The sequence below is a fragment of the Natrix helvetica genome (assembly GCF_964273705.1).
Source record: "Natrix helvetica genome assembly, chromosome: 12".
Lineage (NCBI taxonomy): Eukaryota > Metazoa > Chordata > Lepidosauria > Squamata > Natricidae > Natrix > Natrix helvetica.
The window spans coordinates 701357-722405 of record NC_138556.1 but is presented as its reverse complement, the minus strand read 5'-3'; the positions used below and the strand labels follow the sequence as shown (position 1 = coordinate 722405).

Genomic DNA, 21049 nt, shown 5'->3' with positions numbered 1-21049 from the left:
GATGGGCTCCGTTTGCCCCTGAGGTCTTCAGACAAACCAGGTCTTCAGGGCCTTTCGAAAGAGTGCCTAATTGGGGCGAATGAGGGAGAAAACCATCACATGTCTCCTTGGTCCCTCCAGATGGACCTCCTTAAGAGAGGGGACCTGGAAGAGACCCTGTCTACTCATTTTGGTGGAAAAGGTAAATGTACCTTGGGAAAAACAGTCCTTTAAATAACCTGGCCCCAGGGCATGGAGGATTTGGAAGGTGGCAACCTGAAGCTTGAATTGGACCAGAATCAAATTGACAACCAGTGCAGCTCCCGCAAGAGAAGTGAGACATATGCAAATCTGGACTTGCACAAAATTATGCATTTTGAACCAACTTATATTTTTCTGATTCTGGATACTTTTCAAGGGCCCATGAATTCCCATGTAGAGTGCATTGCAGTAGTCAAGACGGTAGGTGACTAGGAGAGTGAATGACTGTGAACAGGGATTGTTGGTCCAGGAAAGGGTGCACACAACCTGCAGTTGCCAAAGGGCCTTCTAGCCACAGCTGCAACCTGCTCCTCGAGTAGGAGTTGTGAGTTAAGGAGAACCCCCGCATTATGCTCTGGGTTCGTCTGAAGTTGTGCCACCCCATCCAAGACCAAAGAACCCCAAACCATTCCATCTTGCCAGGGTTCAATTTTAGCCTATTGCTCCCTTAACAGCCTCCAGGCACTGCGAGAGGGTGGCCACGACGTTGCCTAACTCACCATGGACTGAGGCATACGGCTGGGTGTCTTTTGCATGCTGGTGATGCCTTACCCTATGACGATGGCGACCCAGGCCCACCACTGGGCAGGTCACAGCACAGCCAGAAGAGAAGATGATGCAAGATGAGCCCTGAGCAGCATCCCCTCCTCAGTCTTGCCAGAATGGGTCCCTTCCACCTGTCTGGGCCTCCTATGGGAGTTTAGTGGCAGAACGTTCAACATAGGGTGAATGAGGAAGAAGTAGATACAGATACACCTAAAGATTTAACAGAGTTGGAAGGGACCTTTTAGGCCATCCAGTCCAACCCCCTGCCCAAGCAGACCCTACACCCTTTTTGACATATGGCAGTCCAGTCTCCTTGAAAGTTTCCAATGATGAAGCTCTCACAACTTCTGGAGAAATAGTAAAACATTAAGGAAAATAGTTTGGATATTTCTTTTAATGTAGTTTTCTGAGAATTCAAAAATGAAGGAATTTAATTCAAGCAAGCCTGATTTGAAGGAGGATCTAGCATGAAAGAGCATGTTGACATTTAAGGGGAGGAAGAGAAATGATTTCAGAACTGGGCATTTTTGAAAAACAGCTTGCAGGGCAGTGGGAACAAGTGCAAAATGGCAATATTTCCCCTCCAAACTTAGCATTGTTTCTCCCAATCCCTGAATTCTTAAATTAAGAAACAGATTCCTCCATTCTTGGGCATCCTCCCAAGCCTTCTAAAAACGTTGATGTTCCATCCTTGGCTCTTGGGTTTGGTGTTAGAATCCATCCCTAATTTTTATTTCTCTCTCCCTTCCACCAACCTTGTTTCAACAGAGGCTAATTGAGGAAGAGAACATGTTGGCCCCTTCTCCAAAACAGTTCTCTCTGCGGATGGAGATGCTTCCTTCCTACATTCCAGCTCGTGTCGCTGAAAAAATCCTCTTTGTAGGGGAATCTGTGCAGATGTTTGAGAGTCAGAATGTGACTCTTACCAAAAAAGGTATTGTGATTGGCTTTGATTTCTTCCACATGAGCTAAGAATGATTGTGGGCTGGTTTGGCAGACCGAAGCTGTTTGGGCAACCCTTCCCAATAATAGGCCAGGTTTGCTCCTGTGGACCATCAGGGATGAGCAGAATCTGAAAGTGGTCCCTTGAGATCCATCTGAATTGGGTCAGTGATCCAGATTACCAGGGCCTCTCTGAGTAGAAGATCAAAGAAAGATCCTTTGCAGCTTGTTCCAGCGATTTGCCTTCCTAAAGTTTCTCCTCTGTTTCTGATGCTGTTCTACACACACACACACACACAGCGGATGATGCGTTTTCTTTCTTCTAAAACTTTGAAGCTGCTGCTTCTTCTGCAATGCCAACTACGCCTTACTGCTTCCCTTGACAACATGCACTTCTCCCTTTGTTGCTGCTCCTGGGTTCTTGTCTGGGCTGATGTGTTCATGCAGCCTTCAATTACGCAGGTCTTGAGAAGAGGGCAAAGCCTCCATGGGAATCTCTTCTCTCACAGGCTCCATCCTGAAGAACCAGGAGGAGACTTTTGCTGCTGAGCTGCATCGTCTCAAGCAGCAGCCCCTCTTTAATCTGATGGACTTTGAATCTGTGATTGACTGGATCCGGAGCACTGTGGCTGAGGTCAGGCAGAGCGTCAGGCAAAGGACCCCTAGGAAGCCTTTCATGACGGGGAGAAGTTCTAGAAGAACCTCAACCCACAGAGGGAGGCGGGTGGACTTTGCACAAGGAATGAGCAGGGAGAGCCGCTTGGGATTGCACCATTGCAGTTGGGCGGTTGGATCTTGACGCTGGGCTTTCTCTTTCCTAAGCACTTATGGAAGCTGATGGTGGAAGAATCTGACTTGATTGGCCAGTTGAAGGTAAACAGGTCATCCTGCAATTCGTGAGCTCCTGCTTCCCCGTGGAAGGAAGTTGCTGAACAGGATGGCTTTCACATCGTTGCCTTTCTTCTAGGTCATTAAAGATTTTTACCTCTTGGGGAGAGGAGAATTGTTTCAGGCCTTTATTGATACTGCACAGCACATGCTAAAGACACCACCATCCGCAGTGACTGAGCACGGTGAGTCTCTCCGTCTCCAAAAAGGCCCCATGGCTTGAAATGCTCCTTGGGTGGCAATTCTGCCAGGCTGGACTCGCAGAATCACCGTTTCATGTGCACCCTGTGTGGTAATCTAAGTCTGGGCAGACTCCAGTTGCAGAGGAGAGAAGCAGAGAGGTTTGGCCTCTGGGAGCCGCTGTGTGAAAAGGGGAAGGCAGCAAAGGGCCTGTTTTCCTTCCCCTCCCTCCCCCCCTGAAAGGCATCCCCTGCTCCTTCCCTCAGATGTGAATGTGGCATTCCAGCAGTCAGCCCACAAAGTGCTCTTGGACGACGACAACCTCCTGCCCTTTCTTCACCTGACCATCCATTACCATGGAAAGGAACACCGAGGTGGGTGTTGGTGCAAGAGGCCAGATTCTGCATTGGGGCTTCAAAATGGGAGCAGAAAGCTGCATTAAGCCATCGCTCACTTTTTCCTCAAAGGCGGCAAGGGTCTCGGCTGGCTGAGCAGAGGCTGCTGCCTCGAGGCTTCAGAGCCCTTGGCAGAAGAGGCTGCAGGAGGGCCCCGGCATGGACCTCGGCCTCTGAGCTGTGGCCTTTACTGCCCAGCTGCCTCTGGCCTTCAATCCAAGTTGTTGACTGGCTTCCTTTTCAGACCCTTCCCAGAACCGGGAAATCCCTTCTCGAGAACTGTCTCCCCATGAGTCCCCCATGTCCGGCTGGGCTGCCTTGGGGCTCTCCTACAAAGTTCAGTGGCCTTTGCACATCCTCTTCACACCCGCTGTCCTGGAAAAGTGAGCGCTGCCTCCTCTGGGAATTGGGAGGGGGCCTGCTGGTGTCCTGGGGCTTTGTGACCCGGGGCTCAGACCAGTTGACTCTTGGCTGCAGGTACAACGTGGTCTTCAAATACCTGCTGAGTGTGAGGCGCGTCCAGGCCGAGCTGCAGCACTGCTGGGATCTGCAGATGCGGTGCAAGTGCCTGGAATCCAGGCGGACGGATGCCATCAAGTGGCGGCTGCGCCATCACATGACTTTCCTTGTGGACAATTTGCAGTATTACCTGCAAGTAAGTGTCTGCCGGGGCGGCTGAAAGAGGCCCAAACAGCTCATCTACTTTGTCCTCGGCTTTTTCTGCTGACAGCCGCTGGCTGAAATTGGTCTCACAATTTCTTAGCAGTATTTCTCAACTTTTCCTTGACCCCTCGGTGTTAGAAGTAGTCCTTCCGTTTTGTATTCTTTCAGGTGGATGTCCTCGAGTCTCAGTTCTCACAGCTCCTTCAGCAGATCAACTCCACCCGTGATTTTGAGAGTATCCGATTGGCCCACGATCACTTTTTGAGCAACCTCCTGGCCCAGTCCTTCATTCTCTTGAAACCGGTAAGTGCAGGTATGACCAGCCGTTTCCCCTCCTGGATCCCTGCAATGCATCCCCGTGGTCAGTGCCTGTAAACCTGAAGGAAATAAGGGGAAGGGTGGTGGCATCCCCGTCTTGAGCCCATTCATCCCACCAGTGTAGGTGGTTGATTTAATGGAGGGGTTGGGTAATTGCTTGCCCTGAAGAACTGCTCTTCCTGTTACAATTTTGTTCCTGAATATTTAACTGGAATCGACCTTCCAGCAACTTCAGTCCATTATTCCATCTTCTGTCCTCTCTTATGATAGAAAGCAGGTCTATACCACCTTTGGTTACTGACATCCTGGTAGGTATTTGGAGAGGGCCCTTCTCTCTCGCCCCAGTTTTCCTTGGGGCTCATCCTCGCGATCATCTGTTCTAGCAAGTTTGAATTCTTTACAGTTGAATGGACACTCACTCAAACTACTGCGTTTTCCCAAAAAATATGACATGTCCTGAAAATAAGACCATGCCAGATTTTTGGGATGGGCAAAAATATATGCCCTCCCCCCAAAATAAGCCCCCCATCTCTCTCTCTCACACACACACACACACGCACGTCCCTCACAACCACCCCTCCAAAAGCAGCCAAATCCCGGCAAACTCCTGCGCCCCCCCCTTCCGCTCCCCCCAGCATTCACTGTAGTCCTTGAGCGCCCGTTTCTGCTCCTGCACCATGGCAGCAGCCTGCCCGCTCTGTCCCCATACCCAGACGCCACGTCTGCATAGGCCGCGCTACTGAGCACCTGCCACAGCAGCCCCAGCGTCAGCATCGCAGCCCCAGGGCTTCCTCAGCAGGGTGGCCGGTAGCGGCAGAGAGGCCTCCATGCGCAGTGGGCAGATGTTGCCGTGCGTGCTTCCAGTGGGGGCGGCTGCTGTGTGGTGGGGCAGTCGCAGCTGGCCGTGGGTCTCTCAGCGGGGATGGCTGAGGCGTTGCAGGTGCTGCTGCCGCCACCATGGCCGCCTGCAAAGGCCCTGGCCAGCCCCTTGTGGCCAAGCTCAGCCATGGGCAGGGAGTGCTGGCTGTGGCTGGGCCGGCCAAGCTGCATCTGTCGGGGCTGCCCAGCGTCTCACTGCTGGGAAAAGTAAGCAGGGTCTGCGTAGGAAAGGAGGGCGGGCAGTGGTCCTGCGAGGCTCCCCTCCCAGGAAGAGTCTGGCCTGGTCGCCGTCCCATCCGGTGACTCCTGAGGCAGAGGGGCTTCCCGGGCTTGTTGGCAGGCACTCCAGTTGGTCAGCACTCGGGTGGGGGAACCGTGGGGCAATTGGAGAGGAGAGGGGGGGATGGGAGGCCTCTGGCGATCGTCACTATAGAGCAGCCGCTGTCCTGGCTGGTGTTTGGAAGCCGCAGAGGAGGAGTTTGGGGGAGAGAAAGAAAGACTTCTGCTTCTGCTGCTTTCCTTGCATGCAGCCAAAAGCAGAAGCAGCACATAATGACCTGGTGAGGCCTGGGAAGTGTGCAAAGGGGTGGGTGGGGGAAACAGGCACTCGCGCGGCTTAGTTCCTTTGCCCCCCCCCGCATTCCACATACACATACCGCGGGGAAGGGAGGAGCTTGATGGCGGCGCATGGAGGGAGCCTCTGTCTGCCAGACTCGGCTGTGAGTGCGCAGGCTGCCCGGGGCTTCCTGCACCCCCCCAAAAATAATAAGACCCTGTCTTATTTTCAGGGAAACACGATAGGAGTTATGAATTCAAAATTAAATGGGATGATTAAGCCCTGTAATTTAGGAATTAGTTCTGTTGACATAGTGTAAGGTTGCCTTTGGCCCTCGGCAGCCTTATCAGGGCTGCTGGTTCAGTTTGGAATGAGCTAGTCTTCCAGAACTGTTTCCTAAGTATGATTGCCCAGCTGGATGTTTTCCCATTCAAAAACTGCATTTGATTTCTAACATTCAATATTAGTGTAAGGACCTGCCTCAGCTACCTTCTCAAGAAAGTAAAACTCTTGAAGCAGTTTGCATTTCAAAAGGAACTTTTACTGACAGAATGTGAAATTCACACGTGAAGCATTAGGCTAACTTTCCACTTCAACGCCCACTCCAACCCCCCAGGGATCTAAGGAATTTAGGGTCCCATCAGTTGTGTACTGTCCACAGATTTGAAAAGCATTATCTCCATAATTCAATCCTTCTAAAGAAGTATTGTTCACAACCCAGAGGTGAACTAATTAATATTTTTATTGGCAAATTTAGTTTAGAATAACAGTTACAACAACTGTAAATTAATACATAATAATATAGCCACTTCTGATCATTACTTTGTAGGCTTTTCACTGCCTGAATGAAATTTTAGATCTCTGCCATAGTTTTTGTTCATTGGTCAGCCAGAACCAAGGGCCCCTGGATGAACGCGGTACAGCCCAGCTGAGCATCCTAGCTAAGGTAAGTACGCACACAGATACACACCCAAGAGGCACACAAAGCAGCCCTCGTGCGATTGGGCTCTTGTGATTTTACCCAGGCTGCTTTTCAACATGCCAGATTCCAATTAAAATATCCTGGTGCTTTGAGTAAAAAATGCAGGGAGCCAAAGGCCCCTTTGCTTTGACCCTGTCCGATGTTCTCTCCTACTTCGGCAGAGGAGCCCGGAGGACTCTGTTGAAAGAGGGAGGGGGAGCTTTTGAATGTCCCCATCCAGCCCAGTGGAAATGTCGGGGGGGGGGGGACATATGCAATGATCCCAATTTATGGGGAAAGGGGGTGGGCTTGTAGATGAGCATGCATGCTGGCTGTCCTTGCAAGGGTCTTTCACTGGAGTTGCAGGAGCCGAGGAAAAGAAGAGGCTGCTTTAAGGAGCTGCTGGAAGGATGAAGTGAGACACACAGCACCACCTAAATCCTCTTTCCCACTTGGAATCCCTGCCACACTTGGCTTAAACTGGGATAATCTGGGTTTGGCGTTTAGGGAGGGGGGCGAGTCTTGGGAAATCCTAGGTGAGGGGCCTTTCCAGATTTGACAGCAAGAATAGCAGTGAAAGACTCAATGAAGGAAAGAGGTTGCTTGACTCCCCCTGCCTTAATTTAACAAAGTTTGCAGTGCATCATATCAGTTTCCAAGCAGCATTTTCTACCCACTCCTCTTGCCTTTCAGGGTGGCTCCCCTTTGCTTTTAGAAAGTCATGCTCCCCCCTGCCAACTAAGACGTTCTTTCATTTGGGGCTCTGCCTGATTTGCACACCTGCTCTTTAGAGACATTTTTCATTTTGGAAAGAGGGTGGTCCTTGCTCAGCCCACCTCCCCATTTAAGGCTAACTCCATGCCCCTCCCCCCAGTAAAATATCCCCTTTTCAGGTGAGTCTTTCCTGAGGCACCAGGGGAGCTTGTCACAGAGTGGCCCAATCCAGCTCTCCTACACAAGGGATGGGTTGGTGGAATTGATCAGCCCTGGTGCAGCCATCGGCAGATTCGGTGAGGCTGAAAATCCTCCGCTCCCCTCCTGTTTCCAGCCCAGGGCTGGGAGGCTCAGCTGTCCCTTAGAAACCGAGCCCACCGACTTCAGATCAAGCGGGAGGACAGTCTGGTTTGGGAGCACTCCCTGCTTGCAGCTACAGGTAGTCTTTGACCTACAACCATCCAGACAGTGACCGCCCTTGAAGCTCCACCATCCCAGCAATCCCATAATCTGAATCTGGGTGCTTGGCAACTTTTTCACACTTACAACTAATTGCCGTGCTCCATGATCACGTTTGCTGTTTGCAGCTTTTCCATAGAAATTCCACAGGGAAGCCCGTAGGGAAGGTTGAATGTCGCTGGGGTTAGCCTTCCTGGCCTGCGCACCCTCCACCAGCCCCTTTGCTCACACCATGTTGGCCACCCACCCACCTGCTAGCACCCTCCTCACACCTTTCATGAAACCCCTTGCAACATCCCCAACCTTTACTTCACTCAGCAATAGCCACTTTCATGCCTGTAGGCCTGGGAGTTGCTACTTCCTGCTGGCTTCCCCACTGATTTTGGAAATTGCCTTAGCTAACAACGGTGGGATTCAGTTGACAATAGCAACCAGGACTGCAAGGATTGCTACCACATTTTACAACCGCTTCACTTAGTGATGGAAATTCTACCTGTTGCTATCGTAAGTCAAGGACTGCTGTACTGCAAAGCCCAGGTCAGTAGAGAAAGGATGCAAAGGGTCATTCACTCATAGGATTTTTAATGAGCCTAATCATCCTGAGATGCTCTCCACACTTCTGGAAGCAACAGATAACCTCTGCTCTTGACTAACAGCCAAGAGATGTCCTTAGGCAGTCCGTTACTTCCTCTATATTTTGAGGCAACTATAGAGTGCTCCAAAAGCATGGAATTAAACTCCTGTGCATGTCAGGCAAGAAATGCTTTGGAAGAATAGCCGTTTGGGCAAACCTCTACCACAGCGAGGTCCATGTGTGAAGGAAGCCCCCTCAAGTGCCCTTCTGTTGCACCAGATCTGATTAAGCATGGTAGCCTTGGTAGGAGGGACCAACATCCCAGCTGGTACTGAAAATGCCATCAGCAGCCTTTAAGGGGTGGGCCAAAGGGTCAGTGATTATTTGTATGGGGAGGAAATGGTAGACCAGAGTCAATCAAGCTTCATTCACCCAGATGGCTGGTTCCTTAATAACTCTCTGCCGATGAAGCTGCACCTCCTTGCTCCTCAGGCGGTTGAAGTGCAGAGACAGCACTGTGCCTGCGCCAGTGGCCAATTCAGAGATGCATCTAGGGTTAGTTTCCTCACAGCACAATTACACCTTTTGACGTTACTCTTCACCTCAAAACTGGAGATCAGCAAACTCCTAAGACTCCTAAGACTTTTATAGAGGCTAAATGATCAATTGATCAAGGGCACTTGATTAGCAGCACCTGCTGATACGTAGCCTCTTCTTAGGTATACTTGTTTTTTTTTTCCTCACATGGCTGTGAAAAAATGCCAAAACACGTTGGCTTTCTTTTTGTAAAATAAATGATGACATGATGTAATATATCATGTTCTCTGAGGTTGTATTTACCTACTTTTAAGAACTGCTAAGGACCAGATGATTTTTACTTTGTCCTGATATGTAAAACCATAGTACTCAAAGAGGGAGTACTATCGTTTTCATGTGATTGTAGTTTTCCTGGTGAACCCAACTCAGTCCTTTTGTGCTTTAGCCCTTTTCTTTGCCGAAATTAGCTACTTTGAGGTTTGTCTTGAAGACTTGGTGTAGATAGCTCCCCCATCACAGTTGAGAGGTCCATTAATGCCTCTCTCCCCATCCATGTTTTCTCTCTCCTGTTTCATTCCTGGGTGTGGAAATGGTGAAGGCCAAGCCGCTGCCCCAGAAGCAGCTGCACAACCCTTTTTAAATACTTTTTAAACACACTTTAATGTTTTTTCACCTTGTCTGAAATTGCTTTGTGAAGATTCCGCTGGGCTCCCTAAGGGCATCCTGTGAGAGAGCAGATTGGCTCTGGAAGGCTGCTCTGATGCCTGGGCTTCCCTTTGCAGGGCTTCAGCTGCCAGTCCTCCCTTCTCTTCAAGATTCTTTCCAGCGTTCACAACCACCAGATAAATTCTGACTTGGCACAACTGCTGCTACGCCTGGACTACAACAAGTACTACACTCACGCTGGAGGCACTTTGGGCAGGTAAAGGCTCAGCACCCCAAAGCAGAGGAGGCTCCTCTGTCCTCCTTCCAACAGAATCAGTGGGGAACACCTGGCCAAAGGCTGGGTCCAGCCCTGCAGCTTCCCCTCCGGTCTCTGCATCTAGAGGTTCTCCAGGCTATGTGGCATAGGCAACAGGCCGGCTGTCCACTCCCTTTTCCTTGCTCCCCTGTCACGCATGGGGGAAACTGCAGAATAGCAGCGGCCCTTTGCCTCCCTGGTCTTTTGTGATTAGTTAGATCATGCTCCTCGCGTTTGTTGTAATCTGACCACGTATTAGAGAATGTTTGCTTCCTCTCATGTCTTCCCTTTGAATCCCTTTTCTTTCCCTACAGTGTGGGGCTGGAATGATTAGCCCACGGAGAGCATCAATGGCCACGGTTTCCAAGAGGGGTCCTGGCAGCCACATTCCAGCCACTGGCGGAGGAGAGCGGAGGCTCGTTTCTTGCAGGGCTGCCAACAGCATTGCAAGTGGGGGTTTGTCTATCAAATAGCTTTCAGGCTCCTTTGGAAGCAAAGGGAGAAGAAGCAAGACTCCCAAAGGAGTCACCCCTTTTTGCTGGGACTGCAGAGCCGGAAGTCCAGCCTTTCACCTTCACCATTTCTAAGCCAAAATCAGTTGATGACTATAAAGGGTGCAATGCTGCATAAAAACTGCATAAAAACAATTTGTTCCATTTCTCAAGATGGAGTAGTATGTGAAAAGTAACCTGGCCTTGGAGGTTTCAGTTGCTCAGGCTGCTTCTGTTTGCTTCTCTTGCTCAGAGGGAGGGGAAACTGTGCTGAAGACACAGTTTGAACAACACTATCAACATTGGCTGCCTCTTTTGCTGGAAACTGCTCCCAAAACCTAAGAGGAGCCACTTGGCATTTCATTTCCTAACAAAGCTGCTGGAGCCCTTAATGAAAAAGAAGGTAACAGATATTGTATTTTTATGCAATCCGTTTTTCCAAGAAGGAAAAGGCCTGGGAATAGGGGGCAAATGTCCCAGGGATAGGAAAGGTCTCTCCTCCCAGCCTGACTTTCTAATCTACATTCATCCCGTAACTTTGCATGGAAAAGATTCTAGAAGCACTTTTCATTATTCTTCTTTCACAAGTTCTAGAAAGAAAATCAAACTTTTGGTAGCTATCCCATCTTGCTCCTGTCTTGTGTTTGCGGCTTTTCAAATCAGTTTTTTCTAAGTATATTTATTTAGATTGGTTTTTATTGCTCTTAAGGGAATTTCCTCTTCTTGCACATCTGGAACTCAGCAGGTTTATGTGGAAGTTTTGTTGCAAGAAAGGGAAGAAGGAGACCTGAGCTTGGGATTTGTATACCGAGAGCAGCAGCACTAAATTTCCTACACAATATAGCTTCTTGCATTGTGATCACAAATTCATTTGTAGCAGGAGTCTCCAAACTTGGCAACTTTAAGACTTGTGGACTTCAACTCCCAGAATTCCCCAGCCAGTATGGGTGGCTGGCTGGAAGTAATTGATGATGACTCCTTCCATCGTGCAAGTAATAGTATAATAATGGCCAAGATAAGAAACTGCCATTTATTTTATCATAAAAGTTCACATTAAAACTATATACAAGCACACCATGCATAAGTCAAATGACACAAAAAGTTTACAATCTAGTGAGTGAAAATCACCACAAAACAAAAAGGGAGCTTTAACAGGGAACATAATCATGTTGATACTTCAGGTGTTTAAAACCAGCTCTCTCTCCAGCAATGAGGCTCTGGATCACCCACTCCTGGGTTACTACTGGCAGCTGTAATGCTTTGGCACAGGGCACCATGGCAGCTGGGCAGGAAGCGTCTGTCACCACCACATCAAACACACCCAAACTCACATCTGTATGAACAGGAAACAATGGCTGTCAGTTTCCATTATTGCTTATCCCACGCTTAACACTTTTCAATAAAACAGTGATATTGCAGGAGACTCATCCACTTTCTCAAAGGATCCTTTAAGAATAGAAAAGGGGGAGGCTACTTTTTTAACGCCAAGCCCTTCCTTACACAGAGGCAAAATACGCTTTCAACTATGGGGGAAGCTGGCAGCTGTACCGTTCTTCCATGTTGAGGATTCCTGCTGCTTAACTGAAGCGGCTCCTCCCATCATCAGAATCTCTGACCAGAGTTCCAGGAAGTTTTGTGATTCGTCAGACACCAGGAGCACCCTCAGCTTCTGGAAGGGATTTTTCCGTGGATGCCTAGAAGTAAAAGCAACGAGGCATCCGTGAGCAGCACTAAACACCAGAGATTTATTTTATTTATTTATTTATATTTGATGCTTCTAGACCGCCCCCTCTCCCAAAAGGGACTCGGGGCGGTGTACAGTCCATACAGAATATAACAAAATACAATAAAAAAGTTAAATATGTACAGTTGGCATGGAGGAGGTTAAAATGCAATTAAAAGAACTGTACAAAGCTAATATAAATATAAGTTTTAAACCCCTAAAATAGACACAGTAAATTAAAAAACCCCTAAAATAACCAGATGATAATACATTTGCCAGGAGGGACAGTTGTAATTATGCCAGGCCTGCTAATCGGAACAGGTGGGTCTTCAATTTTTGCCGGAAGGAGCGGAGGTCAGAAGTGGTTCTAATGTCGGGGGGGAGGTCATTTCAGAGGGTTGGGCCCATCACAGAGAAGGCCCTACTCCTTGGTGTCGCCCGTTGGCATTGCCTAGTGGACGGCACCAGGAGAAGTCCCTCCCTGTGTGAGCGAATTGGCCGCAGGGATGTATGTGGGAGGATGCGATCCCGCAAGTAACTAGGTCCCGTGCCATGGAGCGCTTTAAAGATGGTAATCAGCACCTTGAAACGCACCCGAAAAACCACAGGTAGCCAGTGCAGCTCGCGCAGGAGAGGTGTTACGTGGGAGTACCTCGTACTCCCCATCACAGCCCGCGCGGCTGCGTTCTGAACTAACTGCAGTCTCCGGGCGCGTCCCAAGGGCAGCCCCATGTAGAGAGCGTTGCAGTAATCCAGGCGGGACGTCACCAGCGCATGAGTGACCGTGCGTAGGGCATCCCGGTCCAGTAGGGGGCGCAATTGGCGCACCAGGCGAACCTGGTGGAACGCCCCCCTCGCCACGGCTGCCACATGGTCATCCATTGACAGCCGGACATCAAGGAGGACGCCCAAATTGCGCGCCCGTTCCACAGGGGGCAATTGTTCGCCCCCTATGGCCAGCGATGGAATCAGCTGGCTGAACCGAGGTGCCGGTAGCCACAGCCACTCAGTCTTGGAGGGGTTGAGTTTAAGTCTGTTGTCCCCCATCCAGACCCCGACGGCTTCCAAACACCGGGACATCACTTCGACAGCCTCGTTGGGGTGGTTTGGGGTTGAAATATACAGCTGAGTATCATCAGCGTAGAGGTGATACTCAACCCCAAAACCACGGATGATCTCACCCAGCGGCTTCACATATGTGTTGAACAGGAGAGGCGAGAGGACCGACCCCTGTGGCACTCCACAAGTGAGTGGCCTCGGGGTCGACCTCTGCCCCCCTGTCAACACACATTGCCTCCGGTCGGAGAGGTAGGAGCCGAACCACCGCAAAACGGTACCTCCGACTCCTATCCCCTCCAACCGGCGCAATAGGATACCATGGTCGATGGTATCAAAAGCCGCCAAGAGGTCTAATAGGACCAGGATAGAGGAACAACCTCTATCTCTGGCCCTCCAGAGATCATCAACCAACGCGACCAAGGCTGTCTCTGTGCTGTGCCCGGGTTGGAAGCCGGACTGGCGTGAGTCTAGATACTCGGATTCGTCAAGGTGTCGCGGAAACTGCTGCGCCACCACATTCTCAACAACCTTCGCTAGAAACGGAAGGTTGGAGACTGGACGATAATTAGCTAGCTCCATTGGGTCGAGTGAAGGCCTCTTAAGGGCCTCACCACCGCCTCCTTCAAGGCGGTTGGTAAGGATCCCTCACCCAATGAGGCATTCACCAGGCCCAGAAGCCAGCCTCGGGTCACCTCCCAAGATGCCAGTACCAACCAGGAGGGACACGGGTCCATTAAACATGTGGGTCGCAGCCGTCCACGCAACCTATCCAAATCCTCGGGGGCAACAGAATCAAACTCCTCCCAGGATGGTCTCACAAGACTCGCTGTTGGCGGCCCATCCGGTCCACTGAGGGGGGCCCATCCGCTCCGGATCTGAGCGACTTTATCCTGCAGATATTCCCCAAACTCCTCTGCTCTGCCCTGCAAGGGTGCCCCCTGCGTCCTCTCTGACAAGAGGGAGCGGGTCACCCTAAACAGGGCGGCAGGGCGGTTATCCGCGGACGCAATAAGAGCAGCGCAATATCTACGTTTGGCCGCCCTTAATGCCACAAGGTAGGTCCGTAAGTAGGCTCTTACCTGTGTTCGATCAGATTTGGAGCGTGAGGACCTCCACCTGCTCTCTAGACGTCTCCTATGGCGCTTCATCACCCTCAGCTCCTCGGTATACCAAGGAGCCCGGGTGGGTCGCTGCCGCAGGAGAGGTCGCAAAGGCGCAACCCGGTCCAAGGCCCCAGCCGCCGCCCTATTCCAGGCGGCCGCTAGGTCCTCTGACCAAGCGCGGGTCAGGGCTACAGGTAATGGCCCAAGCTCCGTCTGGAACCTATCCGGCTCCATCAGGTGCTTGGGGCGGTACCAGCTTGGACCATCTGGTCCCGCCTCCTCGCGGTGGGGGGTAGCGCCAGGGAAGTCCAGCCAGAGACATGAGTGATCTGACCATGACAGGGGTGTAACAACAAAGTCCCTTATACCCAGATCACTCGTCCACTGCTCAGATACAAAAACAAGGTCCAGTGTGTGGCCACCTTCGTGTGTGGGGCCCTGAATTAACTGGGTCAGGCCCATGGCTGTCATGGAAGCCATGAACTCCCGAGCCACCTCAGACGCTGCTCCCGTCGACGGCAGGTTGAAATCCCCCATAACCACAAGCCTGGGGATCTCAACCGCCGTCTCCGAGATCAGCTCGAGGAGCTCGGGCAGGGCCGCTGATGTATAGCGAGGAGCCAAGTATACAATCAGCAAACCCAACTGCCTCCCTGGGCCCCATTTCACACCAAAGGACTCACACGTTCCTGCCGTGCTGCGATAGCATTGTGTCGTGTCCCCACCCACCCAAACACACACACACTGGTGCTGAAGTTGGCTGCTTCACCCAATGCCTGAGCCCCACGAGGCCCAGACCACCACCCTGCCCACAGCCCTGCCCACTCACCACTCCAACAGCCGCTCTTCCTCCAGGCTGTAGCCAGCCGGCAACAAGTAGTTCTTGTAGTTCTGAGTCTGGTTGGCGAGGCAACTGTCATGGACCCACATGTGGGAGACACACGGTATTCCCCGGGCAAGGCACAGGAAATACTTCCGGGTGCGGCAGTGCTGGTCTGCTATCAGGAGGCACTCATAAGCTGCGCTGCACTGGATCAAGAGGGGTGGGGGTCACATTTGTGCCAATCCTCCTATGGCAGATACAGCCAACGGAGGTGGCCTCGGAGGTTTGCATGTGGAAAAAACAAAGGTGGAACTTTCATTTGCCTATTAGACCTCCAGGCTCATCCAAGCAAGCAGGTCAGGAGGAGGGAAAGGAGGAAACTGGGCCTGCCTTCATTGCAAATTGCCCTGTTGGAGAAGAGATAATCTTGGTTCCCCAGCAAAGCCCTCCTTGCCTGCATTTCCTCCCACTCCCATGCAGCATCCACAGAGCCCCAAGAAGAACCCAATTTTTACACCAGACCCTTCAATAGCACTGAATGAGGGGGGCTCAAGACCAGTCCTCAAACGTTCCTGTTGTGCTGAGCCCCCCCCCAATGACATCATTGCAGTGTCCTGCAGTCACAGGACGGCTTTCAGCTGGCAAAGTGAACAAGCAGCACCTGCTGAGGTGCTCACAAATGGTGACTGCCTGGCATTATCCTTGGTGGCACTAATGGCTTAATGAGGGAGACTGTAAGCACCAGAACTGCCATTGCTAAGGGGCCTAGTCATGGATAGATTGCTTAGCAATGGAAATTCCGCCCCCAATTACTGATAATCAAAGACTTTCTGATGACTGGCACTGTCCTCCATCCCTTTCTTCCTGAAACCAGTAAGGCGGATGCTGGTCTGGCCATTCGTGGTTTTAGAAGCCAGGAAGGTTGCATCCCAACCACGCTTGGGAAGAGAAGCCAGCCCAGCCAGCTTTCAAACTTGTCAACAAAGGCACCAGTCAAGTCCTGTTTGATAGATACCGGACTGCTCCATAAAGGTGGTTTGACAGTTCACTCCCACCTGTACAGGAGCAGAGAGAGAAGAGTGCTGCATTCATTCATTACCTGAGATCTTAATTGGGCTTTTCACTTGTATCTGAGATCTTATTATAACTTGGATTGTGCTGGTTCTGGGCCCTTTATTCGGTTGCACTTGGTTTTATTTATGTGGAACCTTAATGAAACAACGGGATTAAGGGGCTACAAATTATTACTGATGTTTCTTCCATGTGCATTTTTAAATCTCACTCAAAATATAATACAGCTTGTCATGAATGCACAAAAATGCACTGAATATTGGGTATATGCATCAAATTAACTGAGTAATTTTAAGGGTACATAAAATCCCTGAAAAATGGAGAAGACTTTCCCCTCATTCGCATCAGCTACTTTGTGGGAAAGAGGGAAACTCTTCTTTTTACAATGGCAATTTCTTGTATCTTCATTTTTGATTGCTAGGCTTTGCAAGTCCTTTTTATCAGCTCTATACTCTAGAATATGAGTACAAGTCCCCCAAATAGCTCATCCCAGCTTCCCTTTCATCACTGAATAAACAGCTTCTGTCCTGGGATTATTTTCTTCCTTCAGCATATTTCCCTGGGTATTTTGCCAGGCCTGCAATTCAGGAGACAAGTCAAGATCATACGGGACAAGACTCTGGTTTCCCGCCAAGATTATTTCCCAGCAGGAATCGTGGTCTGCACATCACAATGTTTTCCCGCTTGCCTTTTGGTCTTATGGCTAAGATGGCGTGGAAAAGATCTTGATCAATGCGGTGAAGAGAGGCTACTAGGGAAAGGTCAGTTAAGGCCGCCACCGCTGCTGATCTCGCTGATGTGTTAATCAAGACATCAGCATCCCCAGGTTGAGCAGACAGGAATCTGAGCAGAGGAGCTGCTGGTACTTTATTGGGAAGGCTCTTGCAAGTATCCTTTACAGCCAGAAAATGAGCCTCCCTCCCCCCCAAATCGGTTTGTTCCCCAGAATCCCTTTGCCTTCTTTCTCCAACTTTTTCTCACGTAGTGTAGATCCATGATGGCAAACACGGCAGCCATCAGCCCAGCCCACCTCCACCGCACTTGTGTGCATGCCTCCCGCCAGCCAGCTGATATTCGGGTCTGCCACAGGGGACGCACACGCAAATTTATAGGGGGGCACATGCGTGGGGAGACGCATTAACATTTTGGGGCCTCACGCAGCGCCCCTGCACCCCATTTTGGCTTCCAGGTTGGTGGAGGCCTTCCAGCCCCAAAATGGGGTGCAGCCCCCCCCCATTTTGGGCCTGGAAGGCCTCCTGTACTAACCTGGAAGCCAAAAATGGGCGTGGTGCATGTGCAGGGGTCTCGTGCGCAAGCACCAGGATCATGCATGCATGAGTGGGGATTATGCACACATGCATGAAGGCAGGGCGCACAGGTGTTGCATTGGGGGGGAGGCATTTTTGACGCACAAGGCCAAAAAGGTTAGCCATCACTGGTATAGATGTTATAACTAACCTTTGCACAAACTCCACAAAAGAGGCTTCAATAGCCAAAAACCAAAGCAGCAGCAGGAGCCCAGGCGCCAGAAAGAAGCAGGGAGAAATCATCTTTTGAACACCCAATTCCACCTCCCAAAAGTGGGAAAGGAAGGGCAGCTGAGATTTGGGACAAGCACAAATTGCAGCTGAACCCAAGACGGGAGGGCAGGACACTACCTGGGTGAGAGGAAGGGGTTTTGGGGTGTGTGTGTGTGTGTGTGCTGGTGTTCTGGACGACCTCAGAGGTTTAACAAGCCGCCTTGGGTCTTCAGTGTGAAGAAGAGCCACCTGCCCTTGAAAGCTCAGTGGCCTCCCAAAGGGCCCTCCAGCTACAGGGCTGATTATGCTCAGGCCCAACCTGGGAATCAAAGCAGGAGCTCCCCAGCATTCTAACAAAGAGCCCTGCAGATTTTACTCCCTTAGTTGTTGCCGACGCTCATCTCTGTTTTGAGGCCATTGAACCAGCAGTCGGAAGACATTTCTGCAGTCATTTGGCCAACATGATGTCAAGTGATGCTTGTTTATTTACTCGCATTTGCATGCTTTCGAACTGCTAGGTGGGCAGGATCTGAGGCGAGGACAGGAGCTCACCCCATTGCGGGATGCGAGGGTCTCAAACCTGGGCTGCCGGCTTTCTACCCAACAAGCCCAGCAACGCCCCCAACGTTCTCAAGGCCTGGGGAAACCCCTTCACTTTCCCACCGAAAACCCCGGGCAAACGTAGAAAATCCACCCTTCCAAGTCACAAAGTCAGGATTGTAATGTGTGATCACCAAAATACTAGGGACTCCTTGAGGCCGAAAACTGCCAAGTTACAGAAGGGGACAGAAGCCACTAGAAAAGCTGGTGGCTGCAAAAGGTGGAAATCATTTGCTGAAGCCAATGATGGGGTCTTGTTGATTTACATTTGCATCCATAGGTTTGGCTCACAGCTCACCTCCCTGCCCCGGACTCTGACCTGGCTTTCATTGAAGTCCTCTAGGATGAAACCTCCTCCTGCTTGGAGTTGTAGCTCAGTGTAGGGTTTGTTGTAAGGGACTCTCTCCACAAATTCTGGAACATGGAAGTAAATTGGACAGTTCTTACTTTTCCTTCAAAGCAGCATTGCACATTTGCACCGTGCCTCCGAGAAAGCCTCAGAGCAGATTATAACGTTCATGGGATTAATTTTCTTCCCTTAGGCGCACAGGCACCTCTGGGCACAAAGGACTGCGGTGGTTGCTATAAGGGAATGCAGCAGCTCAGTTTTGGGAAAGCAGCAGAAAATGGATAACCAACCAGGGGGTCCTTTAATACTGGTTGGACATCTGACTTGAGTGCCTCAAGTTTCCTTCCTGTACAAAAGGGGCTTTATTTTGCTATCCTGTTCTCAGCAAGCGTTTCTTCAATGTCTCTCGTATTCTGAGCTTGCGTTGATGGAGAACAATGATTTCTTAATGTATTTTTGTCACTCTGAAGCCCCTCGCTCCTGGATATTTAATCCAGAGATTCTGAAGCTCCAGTTTTTCTTCTTCCAGCTCCTCCCCTTCCCCATCTTGGGAGCCATGTGGCAAGGATCTTCCCATCCTGCCTTTGAGAAGAGATTGAGATGCTCTTGGCCACACGTTGCTCCACTAAGGAAAATTTCATTGAATTATCATCTTTCATCATCTTGAAAAAAAGTGAATAAAAAGGCAGAACAGAAGTTTCCCTCTTCCCAAATCAGAATTGGTTGATATCAGCACTCAAAGGCTGACTAAGCTAGAGGTCATATAGATCAATGCTACTTTAATTGTAAAGTTCTATTAGAGAATCTTCTAAGTCTCTATGCATTCCCAGCCCCCACTAAGATGTTCCAGTTAGGGTTCTGCCCCAAACCCAGGCTGAATCGGGTGTCTTTTATTTGACCGTTGTCTCGGTCAGGATCACTTCCTCCTCCTGTTCCTCAAGGCCACTCTCTCCATCCACACCTGGTGTTCTCCTTGAAGATCACAAGAATTGCCCATGCTGCAAGGAGGAGGATTTTCCTTGGAAGAGGTGAAGGGCTGCATTGGAACTTCTCCAACTGACCAGGGAAAATGAGGAGTTTTTGGATCCAACCCAGGAAGCCCTTGCAAAGGGACACCAAGCCTGAGACCTTCCAGGTGGAAGGAAGCCAGGCAAGGGGACAGAGACGGAGGGGGTGGTTTGGCTTCAACTTAGTGCGACCTGTACATGCAGACATCAGCACCCCTTTAATTCTGCCCATGAGTTAATAATATATTAGCAACATTCCTTTCCTCATGCAAGATTGAGTCTAACTTTCATGCAATTCATAACCATCAAAGACATCACTTGAGTGTTCCAAAAAACCAACACACATTGACACAAGTAAGCCAGATGGCCTCACCTTCTTCTTCTTCTTCTTCGCTGCTCACTGCAGTCTTTTGATGACTAGGAAGCTTCTCTGTTGTATTTGCCATGGAGAGAAGAAAGGCGTAGCCCAAAAACAGAGTTTTGTTCTGGGGCAAAGGACCCCATCGGTGATCAAGTGCCAAGTGATCGCCCGAGTACTTTCCACTTCCTGATGGGTTTGCCATCTCCCTGGCATTTGCAGCTCCTGCAGACGAGAGAGAAGGGTCGCCTCCTGCCCTTTGTCAGGTCTTCCCAGAAATAACCAAGAGGGAAAGACGCAAGAGCCGGTGGGGACAGAGGGAAACCAACTGGGACATCCCAGGTTGCTTTTTGAATGTGGGAGGAAGTAGCCGGGAGAGCACAGCCAAATTGGCTCAGGAGGGCAGCCTCTCGAGACCGGGATCACCTGAGCGAGCCTCACCTGCCAGTGCCAGGCGCCGCCCCCGCTTGGCTGGCGACTGTTCCTCTTCTGAGACAGCAGCCAGTTTCCTTTTGCTGGAAAGGGGCTCCGGGCTCTTGCGGACGGGAGTGGTGCTGCCACTGGAGGGGCTGGGGGAAGCAATGCTGCGCCTCTTCCGCTTTCCCTCCACCAGGTTATCTGGGTCCACCAGGGAAATCAGAGTCAGCTTCACCTTCTGTAGGCCACCCGGCACAGGGCAGCCCCAGCCTCCCTGCAGCCCTCCCGCCGCAGGTGCGTCCTCCATGATGAGCAGCCCACATCTTTCTAGCCCTCCGCAAAGGTGGAGCTCGCAGAGGGCCAGGATTTCCTCTGCATTGCGGCCACTCCCACTCTGGCCACCCAGGGGTGAGGAATGTGGTCCCTGTCTCAGAGCCACACCTAGGCTGATATCGGCTGCCCTGGTCAGAGGAGTGGCTGGCTGGCATGGGCCAAGCCCAAACTGCTCCCGGAGTCTGTTCCCTTGTTCCAAAGACAGGATAACTGCCGTCCGCCGGTACCACTTCTGCTGTCCATCCTTCTCGATGCAATAGAACAGCTCCCCCGCCTCCTTCCGATGGCCCTTTACCACACCTGCAGCAAAGGCAGAGCTACAGGCCGAGGCCCCAATCCTGCTCCCTCTCCTCGTCCCACCACCCCGAGCGACAGGCACCTT

The 21049-nt window shown here is 50.8% G+C and overlaps 2 protein-coding genes across 10 annotated transcripts in view; one reads left to right on the top strand and one right to left on the bottom strand.

The window, feature by feature from the left end:
- Nucleotides 1-10927, top strand: part of TUBGCP4 (tubulin gamma complex component 4) — a 39206-nt gene extending 28279 nt beyond the window's left edge. Inside the window, exons 8-18 of the mRNA XM_081964933.1 lie at nt 1555-1720; nt 2238-2362; nt 2551-2601; nt 2696-2801; nt 3063-3170; nt 3436-3574; nt 3669-3846; nt 4023-4157; nt 6437-6553; nt 9635-9774; nt 10128-10927. Coding sequence (XP_081821059.1) covers nt 1555-1720; nt 2238-2362; nt 2551-2601; nt 2696-2801; nt 3063-3170; nt 3436-3574; nt 3669-3846; nt 4023-4157; nt 6437-6553; nt 9635-9774; nt 10128-10143 — 1281 coding nt within the window. The 3' untranslated portion in view covers nt 10144-10927. The remainder of the gene's footprint in view (nt 1-1554; nt 1721-2237; nt 2363-2550; nt 2602-2695; nt 2802-3062; nt 3171-3435; nt 3575-3668; nt 3847-4022; nt 4158-6436; nt 6554-9634; nt 9775-10127) is intronic.
- Nucleotides 10928-11320: 393 nt separating this feature from the next.
- The window catches only part of TP53BP1 (tumor protein p53 binding protein 1), a 58678-nt gene continuing 48949 nt past the window's right edge, over nt 11321-21049 (bottom strand). For 3 of the 9 annotated variants that reach the window (XM_081964905.1, XM_081964904.1, XM_081964902.1), the window contains 7 exons: nt 20776-20967; nt 20359-20535; nt 19933-20142; nt 18523-18617; nt 15019-15218; nt 11853-11998; nt 11321-11637 (listed from right to left, as the gene is read on the bottom strand). In XM_081964905.1, coding sequence (XP_081821031.1) covers nt 11453-11637; nt 11853-11998; nt 15019-15218; nt 18523-18617; nt 19933-20142; nt 20359-20535; nt 20776-20967 — 1205 coding nt within the window. In that variant the 3' untranslated portion in view covers nt 11321-11452. The other 6 variants (XM_081964903.1, XM_081964908.1, XM_081964909.1 and 3 more) reach the window with 6 other exon arrangements.